At 42.9% G+C, this 19,781-nt stretch overlaps 1 protein-coding gene across 5 annotated transcripts in view; it reads left to right on the plus strand.

Moving 5' to 3' along the window:
* NUGGC (nuclear GTPase, germinal center associated) overlaps nt 1–19,781 on the plus strand; it is a 54,157-nt gene that overhangs the window by 14,819 nt on the left and 19,557 nt on the right. For 2 of the 5 annotated variants that reach the window (XM_063086564.1, XM_063086565.1), the window contains exons 4-12: nt 634–742; nt 1,537–1,759; nt 2,192–2,422; nt 4,952–5,161; nt 10,046–10,221; nt 11,632–11,650; nt 11,952–12,041; nt 17,604–17,709; nt 18,956–19,089. In XM_063086564.1, coding sequence (XP_062942634.1) covers nt 634–742; nt 1,537–1,759; nt 2,192–2,422; nt 4,952–5,161; nt 10,046–10,221; nt 11,632–11,650; nt 11,952–12,041; nt 17,604–17,709; nt 18,956–19,089 — 1,298 coding nt within the window. The remainder of the gene's footprint in view (nt 1–633; nt 743–1,536; nt 1,760–2,191; nt 2,423–4,951; nt 5,162–10,045; nt 10,222–11,631; nt 11,651–11,951; nt 12,042–17,603; nt 17,710–18,955; nt 19,090–19,781) is intronic. The other 3 variants (XM_063086566.1, XM_063086567.1, XM_063086568.1) reach the window with 3 other exon arrangements.

Consider the following 19,781-nt stretch of genomic DNA (forward strand, 5'->3'; position numbering starts at 1 on the left):
TGCTGTGAGGAGCCACTGCCCAGCAACAAGGCTCTCACTAGATGAATTCCCTGGACTTTGGACTTCTCAGCCTTTGAAACTATAAGCAATAAATACTGTTTCTTTATAAATTACCTAGTTTCAGGTATTTTATTATAAGCAACAGAAACAGAGTAATACAAGAGGCTTCAAAGTCTCTGCAGAGATATGTAATTGGACTATTTATTTCTAGGTGTCTCTGGGTAGGAGGGCTGTTACCAAGATAACCTTTTCCTGATTAAAGCAAAGACTGTGAAAGTGATTCGTCTGGTGCTCTGGTGGGTGTTTACTTGGTGTCCTTGCACTTTTTTCTTTTCATGACCCCAGGAGAGAAGACTGTAGAAGGGCCTAAAGCCCATGGCAAAGCACATGATGACTTCTGCTACAAAGAGTTGCAGAGTGGGCTGGCTCTTTGGAGGTTCTCAGAATCAATGATTGCCATCTCCAATGAGCTGTTGTCTCTAGCCTAAGACAACTTGCTACCTTGTTTAACTGGCTTTTCATTTCATTACTTTTTTTGTCTCCTCTGCAATATTCAGCAAACTCCTTCTTCAGAGACCTGGTCCTTGATCCCTGCCAGGTGTGCCCCTGGTAATACATCTCTGTCTATTCTAGATGAAAAATTGGAGTCACGGACCAGAAGAGTTTTGAGCAACACTTACCAGAAACTTATTCAGTCTGTCTTCCTGGATGACAGCATCCCTAATGGAGTCAAGTATCTCATGTGAGTCTGAGACCTGCTACTGTCAAATCTTAGGTCGATGTCTTTCCTTAGGTGATTGTAGGTGCTTTTCCCAACAATGAAAGGGAGTTTTCAATCAGAGGCTAAGGAGGCTGGGTGTCTCTGTAGCCACGGGCCACTGCTATTATTACTGGTAGCTGCCGTTCACTGAGCTATCATCAGGTAGTCTGCCAAGTACTTCACATATATCAAATTTCATCAATCCTCCCAACACCCCTATAAATAGAAGCTATTATGATCATCCCCATTTTACTAAAATTGAAGCTCAGAGAGGCCAAGACATTACTCAAAGTCACACGGTGGTAAATGAAAGGGCCTAGAATCAGACCCAGGCTGTGTGACTCTGTGCCCCCAGGTCTTTGTGCCAAGCTGAGTGGAAGGACTTGATTGGTGCTGAGGCTACAGTCTCTCCTGCTCACTGAGACTCTGTGTTGCTCCAAATACTGTTTTACCTCTGCATAAATTTTATTTCTAGGGTCAAGAATATGCAATTTCTATAGGACACAAATAAAGATGCCTCATTTATATATATGCATTACAGAGTTTGTATAAAATTATCATTATCAAATATTTTTGCACAACCCCACTTGATCCCCAGGCCAACTCTCTGTGGTAAATGGGCACCAATACTCCCCTCTGACTAAGGAGCGAGCAGAGACTCAGGAGGATGTGGTGACTTGCACAGGATTAGAACGCAGCTCCTCTGCATTCTGTTCCCATGTTCTTCCCACTACACTTTGACCATGGTGACAAGGTGCATTTTTAAATTGACCTAGAAACAGGCTTCTCATCCTGATTGAAAAGCCGCCATTGGACCCAATCTACATTGGATTACTTGGCAGCGCTGGGGCTGGGAAGAGCTCCCTGATCAACGCCATCACCCAGCAGGCAATGTTTCTTCCCGTGTCTGGAGAAAGCGTCTGTACTTCATGCATCGTACAAGTGAGCTCAGGCTGCCGCGCGCAGTATGAGGCCAAAGTCCACCTTCTCTCTGACCAGGTAAGTCTGGCCATCCTTACCTCCTTCCGTCTCCCGCCCTTCCTCCCCTCCTTCCTCCTTCCCTCTTCCCTCCTTCCCTCTTCCCTCCTTCCCTTCCTTTTATTTCTTTCCTCCTCACTTGCTCTCAGAGATAAGTATTGTATTTTCTGTAAATACAGTTCATGCCATGTTGAGTGAAAAGGACATATCAAAGAATGAGAAGGTTCAGTAGAGTGAGACGTGGGTTCCAGCTCAGGTCCTGTCACAGCTCATTATGGGACTCTGGGCTGGCTGTTTCCATCTCTGGGCCCCTGTTTCCTCATTGACAGACAAGGAGGTTGGATTAGATGATATGCAGCCCCTCTGCCCTCCACAGGGGCAGGGCGTGCCTGCCTTTGTCATTGTCTTCTGTATCTGTGTCATGAGGGGCTTGGCCCGACTCTGCCTTGGCAGGAGTGGAAGGAGGAGCTGAAGAACTTAACTCAGCTCCTGCACAGGACGGAGGAGCTGGGTGGAGCAGAGGCAGGCGCCTGGGACAGGGACGATGCAGTGCAGGAAGCCACCTGGAAGCTGCAGACGGTTTACGGAAATGGGGCAGAGCGGAAGAACTATGAGGAGTTACTAAGGGCCAGGCCCAAAGGGAAGATCCCCACCTCCAGAGTCGTCACCCTCAAGGCAGAAGAGGTAGCTTCAAGATTTTTTCTCCTTATTTTATTATGGGTCTCGAGTGTCACAGTTGAGTCTATTTAGGGGACTTGTTCAAGATACAGTGTTTATATTAGAAATAAGATGATACCCAAATCAAAAGTATCAATGACTTTTAATAATGAAAGTTATTTTTCATTATTTATGGCTGCCAAATGGGAATTTTTAGTGTCTGAATGGAGGAGCTTTTATGCACAGAAAAGACTAGTTACTAGTCTGTAATCAGGGATGCTTTGGGCTGCAAATGATAAAAAAAATGACTTAATGGCTTGAACAAGTGAGGGCTTATTCATTTTCTCATTCAAGAAGTTTAGAGGCAGTCAGGGTCTTGACTTTGTTTACTGGTTCAACAGAGTCAAGATGGGCATCTCTTTGGTTCCCTTTGCCTTCCATCATCCTCATGGTGGAACTTCCAGATCTCTGCTGAAGTGCTAACACTTCACAGCTAGCTCATAGGAGGAAGATGTGGATGAAAAGTTGGCACCAGCCACATCTTGCCTTTCACCAGGAAGTAAAAACTTTCCCAGAAATGCCCCTGACAAATTTTTCTATAGATTTCCTTGTTCAGGACTGAGTCACATGGCCCTTCCTTGCCAATAGGGAGTCTAGAGAAAGTGAGCAGACCTGTCATGTTTGGCTTAGATCAATCTCACCCCACTGCCTCTCCAAACAGACAGAAAATCAGGATTCTGCTGGCATCGAAGGAGGACAGGATGGATATTGGACAGACAACCAGCAGAACAATATTCCTGCTTTTATAATTAATATTCATTTTATTAAGTTATAATTCAGTTTCTAAATTAAAACAAAATATTAGTGGAGCCAACATTCAATTTATTAAAGTTGTATATTTAAAAATCTAGTTTTTCTTAAAATTCATCTAGTATCTTAAAATTCATCTTTAGAATATTGTCATTCTATTTTTAAATCTGGCAATTTTGTATAAACTAAGAATGATAACTTACACTTGCCCTAAAATTTAATGTTCAATTATCTCCTGATTAACAAAGCAAATCCTCCTTAAATATTTAATGCTACTTATGTGATTAATCAAATTTTTTAGGCTTTTTTTTTTATTACAGTTAAAGCCTAATGTATTTGATTCTCAAAATATTTTAAATACTTGACTGGGCACACTTAGGAATCAAGTGAAGGAAATCTTTTCAAAGTACTTAGCCATCTCTTGTATATCTAGGAAATCGAATAAACATCGTACCCATTTCTTATATTTAAATGGATATTACTATTAAGAATGATTTTAGGTTTTTAATACCTAAAACATAGGACTAAGCATATTCAAAGAAATATGATGATTACAACACTGGTTACTTTATCCGAATCATACAACTTACGCAAAGGTATCAACATAATATTCATTTTGTCACCAGCTCTACATTTGGACATATTCCTTCCCAGCATTTCAGATTTACCCATTGAAACAGGGGAACAGAATTATCGTCTCAGTGAGTGAGGTCACAAATTCGGAGTTTCCATAGATTACAGACTGAGATGAGGGAATCCGAGTCTGCCTTCTGTAATGGTATACACTGAGCCACATTCTAGTGGGCTGAGTCCTTTTTTTGTAGAAAGGGGCTTTTCAAGACCATGCCTTTTCCTGTACTTCCCTCCCATTGTATTTGCTCTTTATTTTTTAAATTAAGATATCTTAAAGAGCTTTTACTATTCTCTTTCACAATTTGTTGTTTGATTAGGATTGATGAAATCTGTTACTCCCTACCTAGATTGCAAGAAATCCACTGATTTGATCTAAACTCTCGTAAGAATTTCTATTCTTATCTTCCTTTCAGGACCATTCTGTAGATACTTATTTGACCATGACCACCATACATCCCAAATCTCTGCCCCTGAAGTGCGCAGTTGAGACTCACTGCCATAGTTGCTGGCAAGAACGTGTCATTGTCCCAAAATATGTTTCAGCAGAAACAGTAGGCTGTTTTTACCTGCCTTCATTAAAATGTCCTGGAAATGCCCACATATCAAGATTATTTTTATACATGTAAGATAAAAATTTAAAACCTTTTAGTAAGATCAGTTTTTAGATCAATTTTCAATTTGGAAGATATGGTCACCATACCACTATCAATTTTCTGTAGTCACTGCTGGCTTTCTGGTAATTAAAATGTTCATGTTAGCTGTGTAGGAAGAATCCTCTTTCTCCAAAATTTAGAAAATGCATATTAATTACATTAATTTAAAATTGAATGGAATTTAGAAGCAGACTTATTATTCAGTGGTGTTTTAACTTCCCTGTAGTCCCATTGCTGCTGATGTTGGTTTCATGTGTAAGTTAAGGAGCCCACGCTTCCTGACCTTCAGGGCCCTTCCTAACTCTCACGTCCAGATCCTTGCAGGGCTGATGACAGGCACTCGTCCAGTGCACTTCTTACCATCACTTAACACACCTTCGATGAACCTGCATCCCAACCAACCCAGGACAGAGGAGCTGGGAGAGTGGCTGGAGTGGGTGGCTTTGTCCTTCTTCCTCAGGCAGGAGAGCTGTCTGTCAAGCTGGACCCCTATATCCGGACTCAGAGGAGAGACTGGGATGGAGAATCAGCTGAGACTCATATCTGGCCCTTGATCAAACATGTGGAAGTGACTCTTCCCAAATCCGAGCTGATTCCAGAAGGGGTTGTGCTGGTGGACATCCCAGGCATGGGAGACTTCAACAGCAAGAGGGACGAGATGTGGAAAAAGGTGACTGTCCTTCGCAGGGCTCCACTTCCCTTTCCCTCTGCTCCCCTGCCCTTTCTAAAGCAACAAAGAATGCCCTGCTTTCAGCTCAGGAGAGTTTATAAGTTCATTGGAATTAAATTCAGCTTTCCGTGTTCTAAGCCTCAGGGCAGTGGCAGGATATGTGCAGCCTGAGAAATTGGGGAGGGAGGAATCACGGAGTAGGCCTGGTAAGTGGAACAAGAGTGTGTGATGTATGAGGAGAGCCAGCAATAGAGTGGCCTAAGAGCGAGCGAGTCAACGAGGACGGAGTGGCACAGGGAGGCCAAGAGGTGGGTACAAAGCAGAGAAACCGGCAGCCGATCACTAAAACCATGAGGCTGCAGCCGTGTTGGTTGTAAGGCTGTGTTGGTTGTAAGGCACAGAAACCCATTAAAGCAATGCCAGATGAAGAGGGGTTTATCAAAGGATATCAAAGGATCTCAGGAGACACAGCCAGGCCTCAGGGCCACCTCTCGGGATCGAAGTAGCTATTCTCCCTCTTATTTTCTCCATGGTGTCTTGTGACTCTGTTTCTCTTTGTTCATCTCTCTGCAAAGCCCTGCTTCTCTCTTAGTTTTCCCTACTTAACATTAGTCTGCACATTGAGGAAAATGACCACCCTAGCCCCATCTCTAAATGACCTTGAAGCTCATGTGCCTGCCACTGTCTGACTATAGTCTTTCAGCTTAAATTCCTGAGAAGAAAAGTCTGATAGGTGATTGTCCAGCTAATGAATTAGCTCTCTGGATTAGGTACCCATTCCTAGTGCAGTCAGCTGTGGCTGACAGTGGTGGTTTGGATGAAGGCCCAACCCTTTAGCCAAAGGCTAGGGTAGGGGTTCAACTCCAGCAAACGGAATGATCAGGCACCTCCCGATGTGGGTACCCCAGAGAGTTAAGCATGAGGGTAGTTAGATCTGCACCTAGTGATTAGAGGTTGAGGTATTGATTGCTAAGAATGTATCTCTTTATTCATTTATTTTGCATTTACCAACCATATACAATATACTGAGGATGCAAAAATTATAGCTACGACTAATAATAGCAGACATTTACTAAGCATTTACTTTGCACTAGGTACTGTTCTAAGTGAAGTAATTTACCAGTTATAACACTGGGATGATAACCCAGGCAAGATGCCTTGAGAGCCTCTGTTCTTGACTCCTACTGTATCCTCTGTGATAAAACAAAAGTCAATTGAAAGTGAGTGAAAATTTGCAGGGCATGCCCTCATGTTAAGGAGCACATACATCTGTGTGTGTGTGTGTGTATGAGAGTGTGTGTGTGTGTGATGTTTGTAAATGCACAGCAGAAGCAGGACCCTGACTTCTGGGAGGACACACACCCGACTCTTAACAGTGGTTTCTGCATTTACTGCTACTCTTTACTGCTTACACCTCTGTATTGTTTGCATATTTTACGTGAACATGTATTGTTTTCAACTAAAAAGTTGAAAGCAAAGTAAAATAATATTGAATGAGAAGAAGGGCCTTCCCACGAGGGGTTTAGAATCTGACGGGAGAGTTAAAACACAGAGATAACTAAATAAATGGCAGAAAGTGATGAAAGAGAGGTACAGGGTGCTATGAGCACTCGAAAGTAGAAGTTACCTCCTACAAGTGATCTCATTCCATCAGCAAACACCCATGGATCTCTACTCAATTTTGTAGTAGTCCTTGTACTTGGGAGTCTTATAGTCCACACTGATTAATCAGCTGTGCTGCTTACAGAGGAGACCACAGACTGATTAATTTCTGTGTGGAGCTGAGTAGGGCTTCAGAGAGGACATTGAAGCCCAGCCTCCGCCAGGCAAAGAAGGGGGCTGGGAGAGGACTCCCAGCACCATTCCAGGCCAAAGAGCAGCATGAGCAAAGACCCAGAAGGTGTGGAAGCTGGTGTGCTGAAGGAGGGTGGGTCTTCCTGGGTTCCTGGAGGAAAGGGGCTGGGGGATGTAGAGGAGGGAGGCGGCAGAGTACCAGCCTGGAAAAGTTGCTGGGGGGCTTTAGGTTCCTGTACCAGAGTTTGGCTTTCTGGGAAAACCTGAAGGACAAGAGGAACTGGAGCATGTGACAGAGAAAGATAGGGCAGGTAGGAGCATAGGAGGGGAACACAGGAGCACAGGGCCGGAGCTGGAAGGCCTGGGAGGGAGGACCAGTGTCAGTGAGTCATGAGCAGTGCAGCCACTGCCAAAGAATTCAGTTGTTTAAACTCTGCAGATTGTGCTAAATGAGTGACTGTGGGCCCAGGCAGCTTTGTGACTTTAGTTTCCAATCACCGTCTAGAGCGGGCTGACCACTTACAGAAAATCTAGCCTACACCCTGATTTTGCAGATGAAGAAATGAAGGCTCAGAGAGGGGAAGTAACTTGCTCAAGACCACACAGCTAGTAAGTGGCAGAATTTGAGCTGGAGAGCAGGTTTCCTAACTCCCCAGCTGGGGCTGTATCTGCCACCCCTCCCCTCAGGGTGCCCCCTTTATCTGCGTCCTTTAAGATGAAGGCAGTCCCACCCAGTCCTTTCCCTTGCTCAGCCGGCTCAGGCCTGGCCATGTGAGCCTTAGTTTCCACAGGGTCTCAGCTCTTGGAGTAGAATCACCAGCCTTGGCTAGTTCCAGGCCAGGCCAAGGGAGCGACGGCTCCAGGAGGCAGCCAGGTTCTCTCACCAGATGGAGCTGTGGTTGCAGCCAGTCCAGATACACCGGGCAGCTTATCAAAGCCAACACATCTGGCTCAAAACACACACTTCGAGGAGGTCAGGCTGTACTCTGCATGGCCTTGGCTCCCCTGTGTTCTTGTGGTTTCTCTGTGTTTTCCTCTCACGAGAAGTTACTAAAGAACCCCCTCTTTCCAAGGAGAACAGATCACAGTCGCTCTTCCTCAGCCTCCCTGGCTGCCAGTTTCACCTTCCCTGCATCTATTATGAATTCAGATGTCCGTGGTCTGCCACTCAGAAGTCGTGTGACTTTAGGCATGTCATCTAACGCCTCTGAAGCTCTTGTCATGGGGAGGGATGGAGGTGGGGGGGGGGCATCGTCCCACCCACTCATAAGCCCAGGCCTTGTTTTATGGATATGCTTTTTTGTGTTTTCTGCAACTCTAACTTACCAACTCCTGGTAGTCAGGAGCTGTGTGTGGGACCTGAAATTTAACCACTGCAGCCTTTATGATTGCAGTGCTTTTCTCACATTAATAGACATTATTAAGCACCTGTGGTTTACCAGGACCATGGGGAATACAAAGGTAGAAGAGGCCCTGCCTTGGAGGAGACCCCAGTCTGGTATCATTACAACCTTCCACGTCTACTTGGGCAGTTCACTGCCCACTGTTGACACTGAAGAGCCAGAAGCTTCTCAAAGTGGATTATAACTTGGGAAGTGGGAGGACAGCGATAGCTTTTATTCTCCAGTCTAAATGTAAATTCATTCATGAATAGAGGAGGGTCAGGATCCATAGCTGTGCCTTAAGTGAGTCCCTTTACCTCTTGGGACCTGTTTACTTCTTTGTAATCCAAGGGGTTTGTCTAACTCGAGATGCTTTTTAAACAATGATCTATGAAGCAAAAGATTCATGGACAGGGTGGGGGGCACTGAGCAGATAGTGGTACCAAATCCCCCTCTCCCAATTCAACCAGAGTAGTTCTCTTTTTAAAAATTGAGTTTATCCATTGGAATTCTTCTTAAGATTTCTTTCAAAAAAAGGCTTCAAAACACAAGTTTGTAACCCTCTGCCCTAGACTGAGGTTTCTCATCTTCTTTTCATTTCAGGCCAGACACTTCTTTGTTGTGGGGGCTGTCCTGGAATGGTGGGGGATTTAGCAGCATCCTTGGTCTTTACCCACTGGTACTACCACCAAGTTGTAACTATTGAAAATGTCTCCAGACATTGCCAAATACTGTATTCTCTGGGGCATAAAATCTCTTCTAGTTAAAACCACAGGTATAAAGCACAGTAAAAATTTAATTATCAAGTCAAAATCTTGTCACACATTTATGTGCAAAGCACTGTTCTGAGGAACCACAAATAAACTCGGCCTGAGTTAGCCCAGCTTTGCATGTACATGGAGATAGGACAAGTGGAACGTGAGAAAGGGGGAGTGTCACAAGGCAGCACATCATTGCTCGCCACACGAAGGTTGCACATGTGATAAAGCAATGTGTGTGCTATTAATGAGTTGTAATTTCATGTTCGTTGGCCTTTGCAACTTGGATCATATAGTTCCTGGCTCCCTGCTGCCACAGGGTGGCATCGTGCTGCACATGCAGGGACAGTGAAACATCAAAACAATGCCAGGGGATGACAGCTTCGGGGTGCATGCATGGCCAAGACTCATTGTGGAAAAACAGTAATTTTCCCTAAAGGACAGCTAAGGTAAAGTAAGCCAGGGATGGATCTGGGACTGGAGGACTGATTTCTTGAATTCTCTCAGTCACTAATGCCATGAACATCTGTGAAGCCTCTCGTATTGGCCAGGCACTCTGCTGGAGGTCATGTGGATTCCCACAGAAGGTGTGGACAGCCTCTCCCATAAGGGGGCAGAGGGCCAACCCTAATAGTAACTGTGTCTAGGAGGTTCTATGGTAGGTCAGTCCGGGTGCTATAGGATACAGAGTAGGTGGCCAGCCCATCTGCAGGTGGTCCTCAGCAAATGGAGCTAAGCCCGGGTCATGGCAAGTGCAAAGGCCCAGAGCGTTCAAGAGCAAGGCGCATCTGAGAAGCTGCAGGCAGCATCTGGCTGGAGTGCAGGGTGCAGGGGACAGCGGGGAGTGGTGGGACTGTAGAGGGAGGCAGGTGTGGTGAGACATTAAGGGACTGTGTCCTCTGGAACTGAGATTCCATTCACCTTCTGACACGTATCATCATGTTCCACAGACCATCGATAAATGCTCAGTGATCTGGGTGATCAGCGACGTAGAAAGAGTTTCGGGGGGAAGAGCCCACGAAGACCTTCTGAATGAGAGCGTCAGGGCCTGCCAGCGGGGTTCCTGCAAGGATGTTGCCCTGGTGGTCACCAAGACTGACAAACTCCACCTGCCGGAATACCTAAGGTATGCTGGGCTTGCAGGAACGTGTTCCCCAGCAAGGGCTTTACTCCATAGGTCCTCACTGCTATAACAACAGAGCTGGGCTTCACAATGTGGTGGTCATCTCAGGCCTTGGGAAATGACTGCTGATGATGAAAGAGAAGTCCAGGTGACTTTCTGGGACATCAGGACCTTTGGTTGGGTTGTCTGGGTAATCTGAAACATGCAACCCCTCTTCCAGGGTGGCTGCTTAGATGTCAAGCTGCTGACCTTTACTCAGCTTCAGGGATGCCACTCATATATATATAAGATGCAAACAGCACCTCCTGGATTGTGCAGGGTGGTGGTCCCACCTGCCTCCACAGATATGCAAAGTGTAGATGCCCCCGCAAGTGGGAGGTACATTCTGTAACTCTGGTATGGTACAGCTTTGAAGTATCAGATTCTATTTCTGATTTATCTACTCCCAAGATTTTTTAATTCATTTGGAGCAGGTCCTCGAGGTTTTAGACCTTTGGCCAAAAGTAGAAGCATTCTCTTACAGTGTTATTCTTACAAATAATAATGAAAGGAAAGCATTTTAGATTTAATAGATGTTAATAGATGTTGATTTTCATGTAGCTCTCTATTGCCTTTGTATTTAAGGAGACTGTAACTTATCTTCCATATTGGGACACCTTTGAAAGTGAAATGGGGTGTTATTAGTCCTTCCAGAAGATCCATGGGTATTAACTGGGCTGTCCTGGGAACTTAGGGTGTGGGGTCACAGGACACCATGATGTTGATGCTTCTGTGCTCTAACAAGAGCTTCTTCCCCTGTCCCCTTGTCTGTTTCCCCCATGCCAACTGAAACGTAAGTCTGGCTGCTGTCTCCAGGAATTAACCTGCTCTTGTGGTCTGGGTTGGAATTTCAGCTTCATTTTTTTTCCCCTGTAGTTTTTCCCACCCCATCCCCACTCCCCATCAGAGAATAATATCTCAAGCTTTCCCTTTCCAGTGCCAACATTAAAAGTAAACACAATGAGATCAAATTCAGTAACATGTATTGAACACCATGGTAGGCTGCAGATTCAGAGGCACATTGCCTGGTCTCTGAGCTCAAGGTCTGAAAGAGGGTTAAAGGCTGCAGGAGAGGCACGAGCCAAGCGCTGTGGGGACCCAGGACGAGAGGACTGCATTTGACTGAGACAGGGAGGGAAGTCACAGAAAATTTCACAGGTGACAAAACGCTGGCTTGACATTGAGAAATGGACACATTTTTCAAATGGACACTGGAGGTAGAAGAAAGGGCATTAGATCAATGGCAGATTAATTAGAGCTTATGCAATGGCACAGAGACATGACAGTATGTACTGCTTTCAGGGAAAGTCGAAAGACTGCCATGACATATGAGAAAAGTTAAGTAATTGTTACATTTTTCTAATTTCATTTCAGGGAAAGAAAGGCAGGAAATGTAAGTATAGACTAGTTATTTTATTTTTATTTATTTATTTTTGTTGGCTGGCTGGTACGGGGATCCAAACCCTTGACCTTGGTGTTATGACACCATGCTGTAACCAACTGAGCTAACTGGCCAGCCCCAGACTACTTATTTTTAAAAATTTCTTTTATGATTGATATTAGATAATTCTGATATATGCATGTTTGACTGTCTGGGCCAAATGAAGATCTGCCAAAGATATGTATATCTTAGCGCTTTGTCCTTGTTGATAACCCTGGACTTTTTGGATGTTTTATTTCCTTTCACAACCTAGCAAGCTATTCAAAGTCAACGAGAGGCTGTTTTAGAAAGAAATGAAATGATAAGACTACAAAGGAATAGATTCCTCAAGGAAAAACTGAAGGTGAGTTAACAGATTTCCTTGTGTATTTTTCTGATTCTCAGCCACCAGATTTGGAGAAACAAATGTGTATTTAGTCTTGTGTAGCAGCAAGGGCAAAAGCTTCAGAGTGGACAACTTGGACTTAACCCAGTCCTCCTGCCTAATACCTTTGGGACCTTAGGCAAGTCACGGTATCTCTCTGAGCCTCCCCTTTCTCATCTGTAAAATGGGGAGATAATATCTACTTCCTGTGATTGTTGGAAGGATCGAGTGAGCATGTGGTCTGCTGAGGACTATGTCCAGGTAAATCAGACTCACCATACAGTTTGGGGTGTGCTTTGATAGAGCACCATGGATCACAGAAGCAATGTTCAAACCACACTGGCAGTAGCGGGAGGTGGTCGGGGGGGAGAGATTTGGGGAACACTCCTCAAACTGTAGGGCAGAATTTTGAACAACCAGTAGTCTTTGGTAATGTAAATAAATAAAGGATGGGCATTTGGCAGGGAGGCAGGAATGTGATTGGGATAGGCTGCCTTGTTTGGTGAACTAGATGAGAGTAGTTTTGAACAGCTTAGCAAAGGGCACGTGAAGGGGGCGTGTTGAGAAAGGTCGAGCTGCAGTTCTCAAGCTTGAGTAATCATTCAGTGAGAATCTTAGTGGTTTCTTAAATTAGTTTTACTATTTTGTTGTTAAAATAGATACAAACATGAAACTCCTTATTGTAATAGTCTTATGCAACTATAAAACTGAAGTCTATTTTAAGATTAAATATAAATAAAACAACCCGTAAGTCAGGGCTGGCAGTTAGCTCAGTTGGTTAGAGTGTGGTGTTCTAACACCTAAGTTAAGGGTTCAAATCCCTGTCCTGGTCAGTGGCCAAAACAAAACCAAACAAAAGTGATAGATCAGAGTAAATATAATGTGGTAGTTGATATGGTTTTGCTGACTCTAAATCTTCAGTACTGGGTTCAATAGTAAAAACATTTGGCTTTGTGTCCAGTTCTATACAAAATTGCTTTCTGTATTTCAACTTCACTAATATTGATATAGAAAGTGTCTGTTGCACAACGTGGAACTGAAAATTTAGAAGCTTTTCTTTTTAATTCAGAGTAATCAGACCTCATACTTAAGCCAAGGTCTCTTACCAAGCAATTCTACCAAGCAATTCTTGAATGCCAATTTTAATGAGGCTGTACCTCAGTAAAGCTGTTCTTACTCTCTTGGATTGTTGGCATTAAAGAAATATGCATTTTATGAGTAGCTAGTCATATTATTTCTGGAACTGGAAACACAATACTTCAATGTACAATTCACTACTATGTTTATTACTAATAAACGTGGCAAATTGGTTTGTATGAGCTAGGGTCTGGGCAGCAATACTTCAGCTTGCAAAATTACTATGTTCTCGTTAATCTGATACAAGTTCTTTTAAGATCTGTAACCCACACTTCCCATAGCTAGGTGATGCCTTGGTTCTGTGACCATTTTATTTCAGTTTGAATTATTGTGAAACCTTTCCTTGTACTGCACGCCTTCATTTGGAGCAAATTTAATTTTAATCGTAGAAAATACTTTTATGAGGCAGAAGTTGATTATGATATGGTTGATTATATTCATATAGCCATAGGTCTATATTTGTTTTTAAAATTATAAAAATGAAAATTATGAAAAAGTATTGAAGTATTGTAAGAAAAATTATAGACCCCTGAGACTACATTTATGAATCTCTGTTTGGAGACGCTCTGCATTTTAGAAAGATTGTTTTCTCAGCAGTATAGAGAGTGGGTGGTGGGGAGGAGGACTGGTGAAGGCCGGGTATGCAGAGACCGGTCAGGAGGCTTTTCTGTGATCTAGGCACGAAGTGATCAGCACCTGTACTGGGCACGATATGAACAGAAAGAGGGGGGTATTCAGTTGATGTTAGGATTAAGTCTTCAGGTTTGGAAGACTGATTACATGTGGGAGGTAGAAAAGAGAAAGGACTTGAGGTGACTGCTAGATTTCTGGCTTGGGACAAATCAGGGAATGGTGAGACATTCAAAAAAACAGAATTCAGGAGGACCAGCAAGGTATTTTGGGAGGAAAGGAGGAAATTAATGAATTTGACATAGTGAGTTTGAGAGTTTGGGGTGCCCTATAGTTATTTTGGTTTTTGGGATTGGACCACTGCAAAAAAGCTGACTATAGGTAAAGATTTGGGAGCCAAGGCATGGATGGGGTGGGGTTGCCCAGAGATAGTAAATGGAAGGAATGAGTATAAAGTTAGTGTTAGAACTTTGCAGTGTTTCTCAAGAGGCTTTTTTTTCCTTTTATTTATTTTTTCTTCTTTTTGGTGGTTGGTTGGTATGGGGATCCAAACCCTTGACCTTGGTATTATCAGCACTATGCTCTATTGAGTGAGTTAACTGGCCAGCCCTCAACAGTGGCTGTAGACCTGTCCTAAGTTTTGAAGGGCAGATCATGCCACCCTTTCCCACTTTCTAAACACCAGTAAAGTTTCCCAGTCATTGTAACAACCAGAATGCCCCCTAGTTGAGAATCCTGAGCTAATAGTATGGGATAAGAGTGTACTTGACTGCAAGTAAGAACAAGAACAAACTCCAGTCTTCACATGGCGTTCTCCTTGTGTGCATGTCTCTGTATCCAAATTTCCTCTTTTTATAAAGACACCAGTCATATTGGATTAGGGGCCCACTCTACTCCAGTATTCCTTCATCTTAATTAATTTCACTTGCAACGATCCAAGTTCCATATAATGTCACATTCTGAGGTACTGGGGTTATATGAATTTTGGGGGTGACAAGTCAACCCATAACTTGCAGGTGATGACAACCACCACATGACTGCCAGCTGGCCTACAGTAGCTATAAGATGCATCTCAATTTCAGAAATATTAAACAGTAGAAAAAATGTGCATTTTAGTACTGACAAACTATGATAGCATGTCAGCTGAAATTACTTGGTTGAAGAATGAGGATTACAGTGATTATGGATTTAGGTTATCAGTATCAGGTTCAGTACGGAGACACAGGCACTTGTTCCTTCCAAGACACCGTGACATGGGCCCCATCCTATAGAAACATGGTGTTCCAGGTCCACATCTTTTCTTACTGCCTGGTATGTTAGGGTTCACTTGAGCCTCCTTAAATTTTGCCCTAACACAGTTTGAAACCATAAAGTCTCACACAACTTTTTACTGTAACTTAATTTGCAAAGTTTTACTGCCTGATTTGACCTGATGGGATTTTGTGCTCCTACCAAGATTGTTAACTCTCTTTTACAAAAGTCCTTCAGGATTTGCACAAATGGAATATATAGGCTGGATGTTGACATTCTCGGGCATGTCGTTTGAGCTGGATAATACTTTTGCTTTAATGTACCTTGTATTAGTTACTCAGTGTGAAGATTGTAATGAGCTCATGGCTTTGCATGGAATTACTGTGTTCTTTTTGATGCGTAACCTGTCACATCTTGGCCAGTGGGGGCCTTTAAGCTGATTCCCTTTAGCATCACTCAGACATTTAAAAAACATTCTTGCTCTCTAGCAACAACAAGATATTCAGGCCCATTTTGTTTTTTCCTTCCCCAAGACATGGACCAACTACTCTCCAAGAAACTTGGGTTCCTTTTAACAGAGAATAATATTAAAAATAAAAGTTGGGTGCTAAGGGTACATATCAAATTATCTTGTACAAGTAAAGGCAGTGGCAGGGTGATACCACTGCAGAACAATTTTAATGACAAAGTAGAAAAGGTGGAGTTTTAAAAAATGGGGTCATGATTTATATTACTGATTTCAGTCTAACACCAGCTTTACTGTGCTTCCATCTAATATCGCTTCTATTTTGAGTTTCCAAGTTTTCTCTGCTTTCATATCTAATATCTTCTTATAGACGTTGGTATAGCATGCCATACTTTGTCATGAGAAACCATGTGTTTAAATCATAATACTGTCTAATCTTTCTATAGCATAATTTGCTGAGTACCTACTTACGTCTTGGATTTTACCCACCAGCTACACTCTTTCTACTTCTCTTTTACAATAATGTGGAACCTACATACTGTAGTCACTTTATTGTCACTATAAAAATATTTCTTTTTACTACAGTAACAAGCATAAATGTTAACTAATCTTCAATATTTTTTAGAAAAGATATACAAAACTTAGAGCAAGATTCTAAATTACGGAAACACACTCAGCTAGGCATACACCTTTCTTGTAACTTTTTAAGAACCCTACTTAAATTTAATTCCATCTCCCAGTAGAAAATAGTTTCAACTTTCCCTAAACTTTTTCCTGGAGTCAAAACTCTATCAGAAAAAAAGAAAAATCTCAGTAGATCCTTCATATAGCTTCAGCCCCAACTCTATAGTGTGTGGGGCTTCTGACAGCTGACACAAGTGTCTCTGTGCCGGCTTTAACTGCACGTGCTTACAACTCACCAGAGATACAGCTTCTCACCAATCCCTGTGGACTAAGGCCTCCACCCACTCAGCTCTTTTATATCTTCGCATCAGAAAGAGATGGACAACTTCCTACTGTTTTCTATGTCCTCCAAACATCCATGCACACACATGCACACTCTATATGGCTTTTCTCTTTTAAGTGAGAAGAATGAAAAATTATGGAACAATATTTATGTATAACGCTAGTGTGCTTTCTCAGTGATGATGTTTTTCTAATCATAAGAAAAAATTCTCTCATGTAATTCTTAATTCCTTGACATTTAAAACCATGATTTGCTTAAATATTACTCTGCATTAAAATATGTATGATTACTAACCACCTGGCTAAGCAACTTTCACTTTTATAGGACCTTGTCCAGTGTTCTGCTGGTAAATGTTCAACAACCAGCTTTCATTTTTTTAAAAAAACCAACAACAAAAAACTGATTTGTACCATTTGCCAATTCCTGTGGTGTAAATCCTGCCATTGCCAATTTCAAGCTGCCTAAGTGACATCACTGAATGCAGAGCTGGTGTAAGTTGGCTCTAGCACTCCACTGCCTTTTCCAGAGATGTGCTTCTTTTTCCAAAAAAGATCCTGGTGGGTCGACCCCATGGCTCACTCAGTAGAGTGCGGCACTGGGAGCACAGCAGCGCTCCTGCCGCGGGTTCGGATCCTATATAGTGATGGCCAGTGCGCTCACTGGCTGAGCACGGTGCGGGCGACACCAAGCCAAGGGTTGCGATCCCCTTACCGGTCCCCCCCCGCAAAAAAACAAAAACAAAAAAACAAAAAACCAAAAAAAACAAAAAGGATCCTGGTACTCTCCCCCCCACCCCAGCACATTTAAATGCACTTTCGAACTATTTCCTCTATGCATTTCCTTCTAGAATAGATATTTTTAACTCCCAGGAGAATAATTTCTATACAGCAATTTCCTTACAACTTCTGGCCATGTTAGGAGTGGACAGATGGCAACACTTGACATTTAGAATATGGTCTGTTTCTTCTGGGGCTCCTGTAGAACTGCGGGTACATGTGCTGAACTCTGCCACAGCTCTTGTGAATCTGTGCGTTGTTTCTTCTGCCATGGTTGAATTCTGATCCCTGGGTACTTACTTCTCTCGCTTCAGAGAAAACTACCAGCTGACTCCAAGGTTCTAGAAGCCTCAGATCTGGTGTACACAGTAAGTGCCCAGGAGTACTGGCGGCAGGTTCTCCTCACCGAGGAGGAAACTGGTAACTTACGTTTATTTTTATTTATTTTTTTATCTCAATCACTGAAATTCTCAAGTGTAAACTTGGCACTTTGAATTTCCTGCTCTAGACCTTTTTGTGCTACACAAAAAAAGTTTTTACAGCTTGCCACATTTTCTGTATTTATTAGTTTCCATATTTATAGTCTGCATTGCTGTGGTGCCTGAGACCACAACTCCTCTCCCCTCTAAATCTTACCATGGGCTGGTAAAGTTCAAATGATCAGGTTGTCATTTCCTTGCTACATATTTGTCTTGATATTTCTTACCCACCCACAATGGGTGTCAGCAGTATTTTTTGTCCAAAAATAAGCAGTATTTTTTGTCTGTGGGGTAGAAAAAGTAGACGGCATGGCCCCTTCATGGAACTTAAAATCCAGATGAGGAGCAAATACTAACCCATGTGCAAAAATTAAAAACAAGGCTTAATTAAATGGTGTTGACTGCAAGTATAAGAGAAGGTCAGAGGATCTAGACATCTGTGTGGACCAGACTGCACAGAGAAAACTGGGTGAGCAGGCAGGGTCTGAGCCGGACTTCCATCTGAGCTGAGAAGGGCATAGAACACTTATGCATTTTACTAGACTTCTATATATGTGAATGGGGGAGAGCAGGTATGAAACATTCCCAGAAATGGGGGAACTGCTTGAACAGGCTTGCAAAAGACAAAATTAGCATGGCACATGCAAGGACTAATATAGAAAAATTGCCATGTACAGAAACAATGGGGAAAAGTCAGGTGGCATGTGTTATCTTCTGACTGACAAGCGGTTGGGGCACAGGCAACTTTCTGATCTAGAATCCCACGTGTCAGAGGTTCCTTTCTACACAAGCGAGGGCTATTCTGATGCTGAGGGTTATTTGACAGAAAAATCTAGAGGACCAAAGAGCTGAAACTCTAGAAATATGAGCACTTTGGTTCAACTATGCAGGTGAGCACCAATCCAAAGAAAGTGCCCATTTTTAAAATCAGCCTGTACTTTTCCATGTAGTTTGTTGTATATAGCTAAATAAAATTTTCAGCATTGCCAAGCAACCATTCATTCTTGCTGATCCTGGACATGGCCAAATGTCCTTCAGAAAGGTTGGTTTAGTGGGCAGCCAGCCCATGTGGGACCTCCACTACAGTCCCTTTGGACTGCCACTCTGATCTTTCAATTTTTTAATGAATTCTATTGACTACAAACTTCTGGCCTTTAAAATCTGTTTGTGCTCCTTGTGAATTCCAGAAATCCCCAAGTTAAGAGAATACATAAGGAAAAGGCTCTTGGACAAGAAGAGGAGGTTGGTGACCAAGTTTGTCACTGAAGCCTTCGGCCTGTTGCTTCTCACGGACAGTTTCAACTCCGTGGGAAACTTGCCGGTATGGAAGAGGTCTGGGTGATGTCTTCTCTCCCTCCCTGCCTGGGCACAGCACTCCTTCTACCAAGTTAGAAAATTAACATGTGATATTTTTTCCTTTCATATCAAAGGAAGATATGAAGTTCAGAGTCTAAGAGGACAAAAAGACAACTGAAGAAGGGTTTAAGTCATAACATTTGGGTAAAAGAGTAAGGAATAATATTTTACCTAGACAGATGGACAAGAGGAAAAGGTAAAAATAGGGGTTATTTTCCATCTCTCCCAAGGCTTAAACAAGATGGAATGTGTTTAGATGGTGGCAGGAGTGATTTGGTTATTTCCAGCAGATTACAGACATTTCCCGGTTATCCCGGAGAGGCATGCGTATGCATACAATCCAAAAATGTTTCTTCTGTCTCTGGATTTTCCTCCTGCCCTGGTACTGTTGGAATCTCAAACTCAGAGCAGCAACGTAGTCAAAGTAAGAGGCAGGAAACAAGGAGGGAATCTGAACAGAGAGTTTACATATTTATCTTCACTGTCTAGAATGCGGGCCTTCTGAGTGACCAGTGAAAACTGACTTTTTTCATAGTAATGGACAAACATCTCTTCGCTAGCTAATTTGTTATTTTTAACCTTAAAATAAGAGGGATAAGGTGCTAGATTAGAGGCGTGGGAGAGTATCAGAGAAAAACCTGTTGCTGTCATCAGTCA

The sequence above is a fragment of the Cynocephalus volans genome, chromosome 2 (genome assembly GCF_027409185.1).
Source record: "Cynocephalus volans isolate mCynVol1 chromosome 2, mCynVol1.pri, whole genome shotgun sequence".
Lineage (NCBI taxonomy): Eukaryota > Metazoa > Chordata > Mammalia > Dermoptera > Cynocephalidae > Cynocephalus > Cynocephalus volans.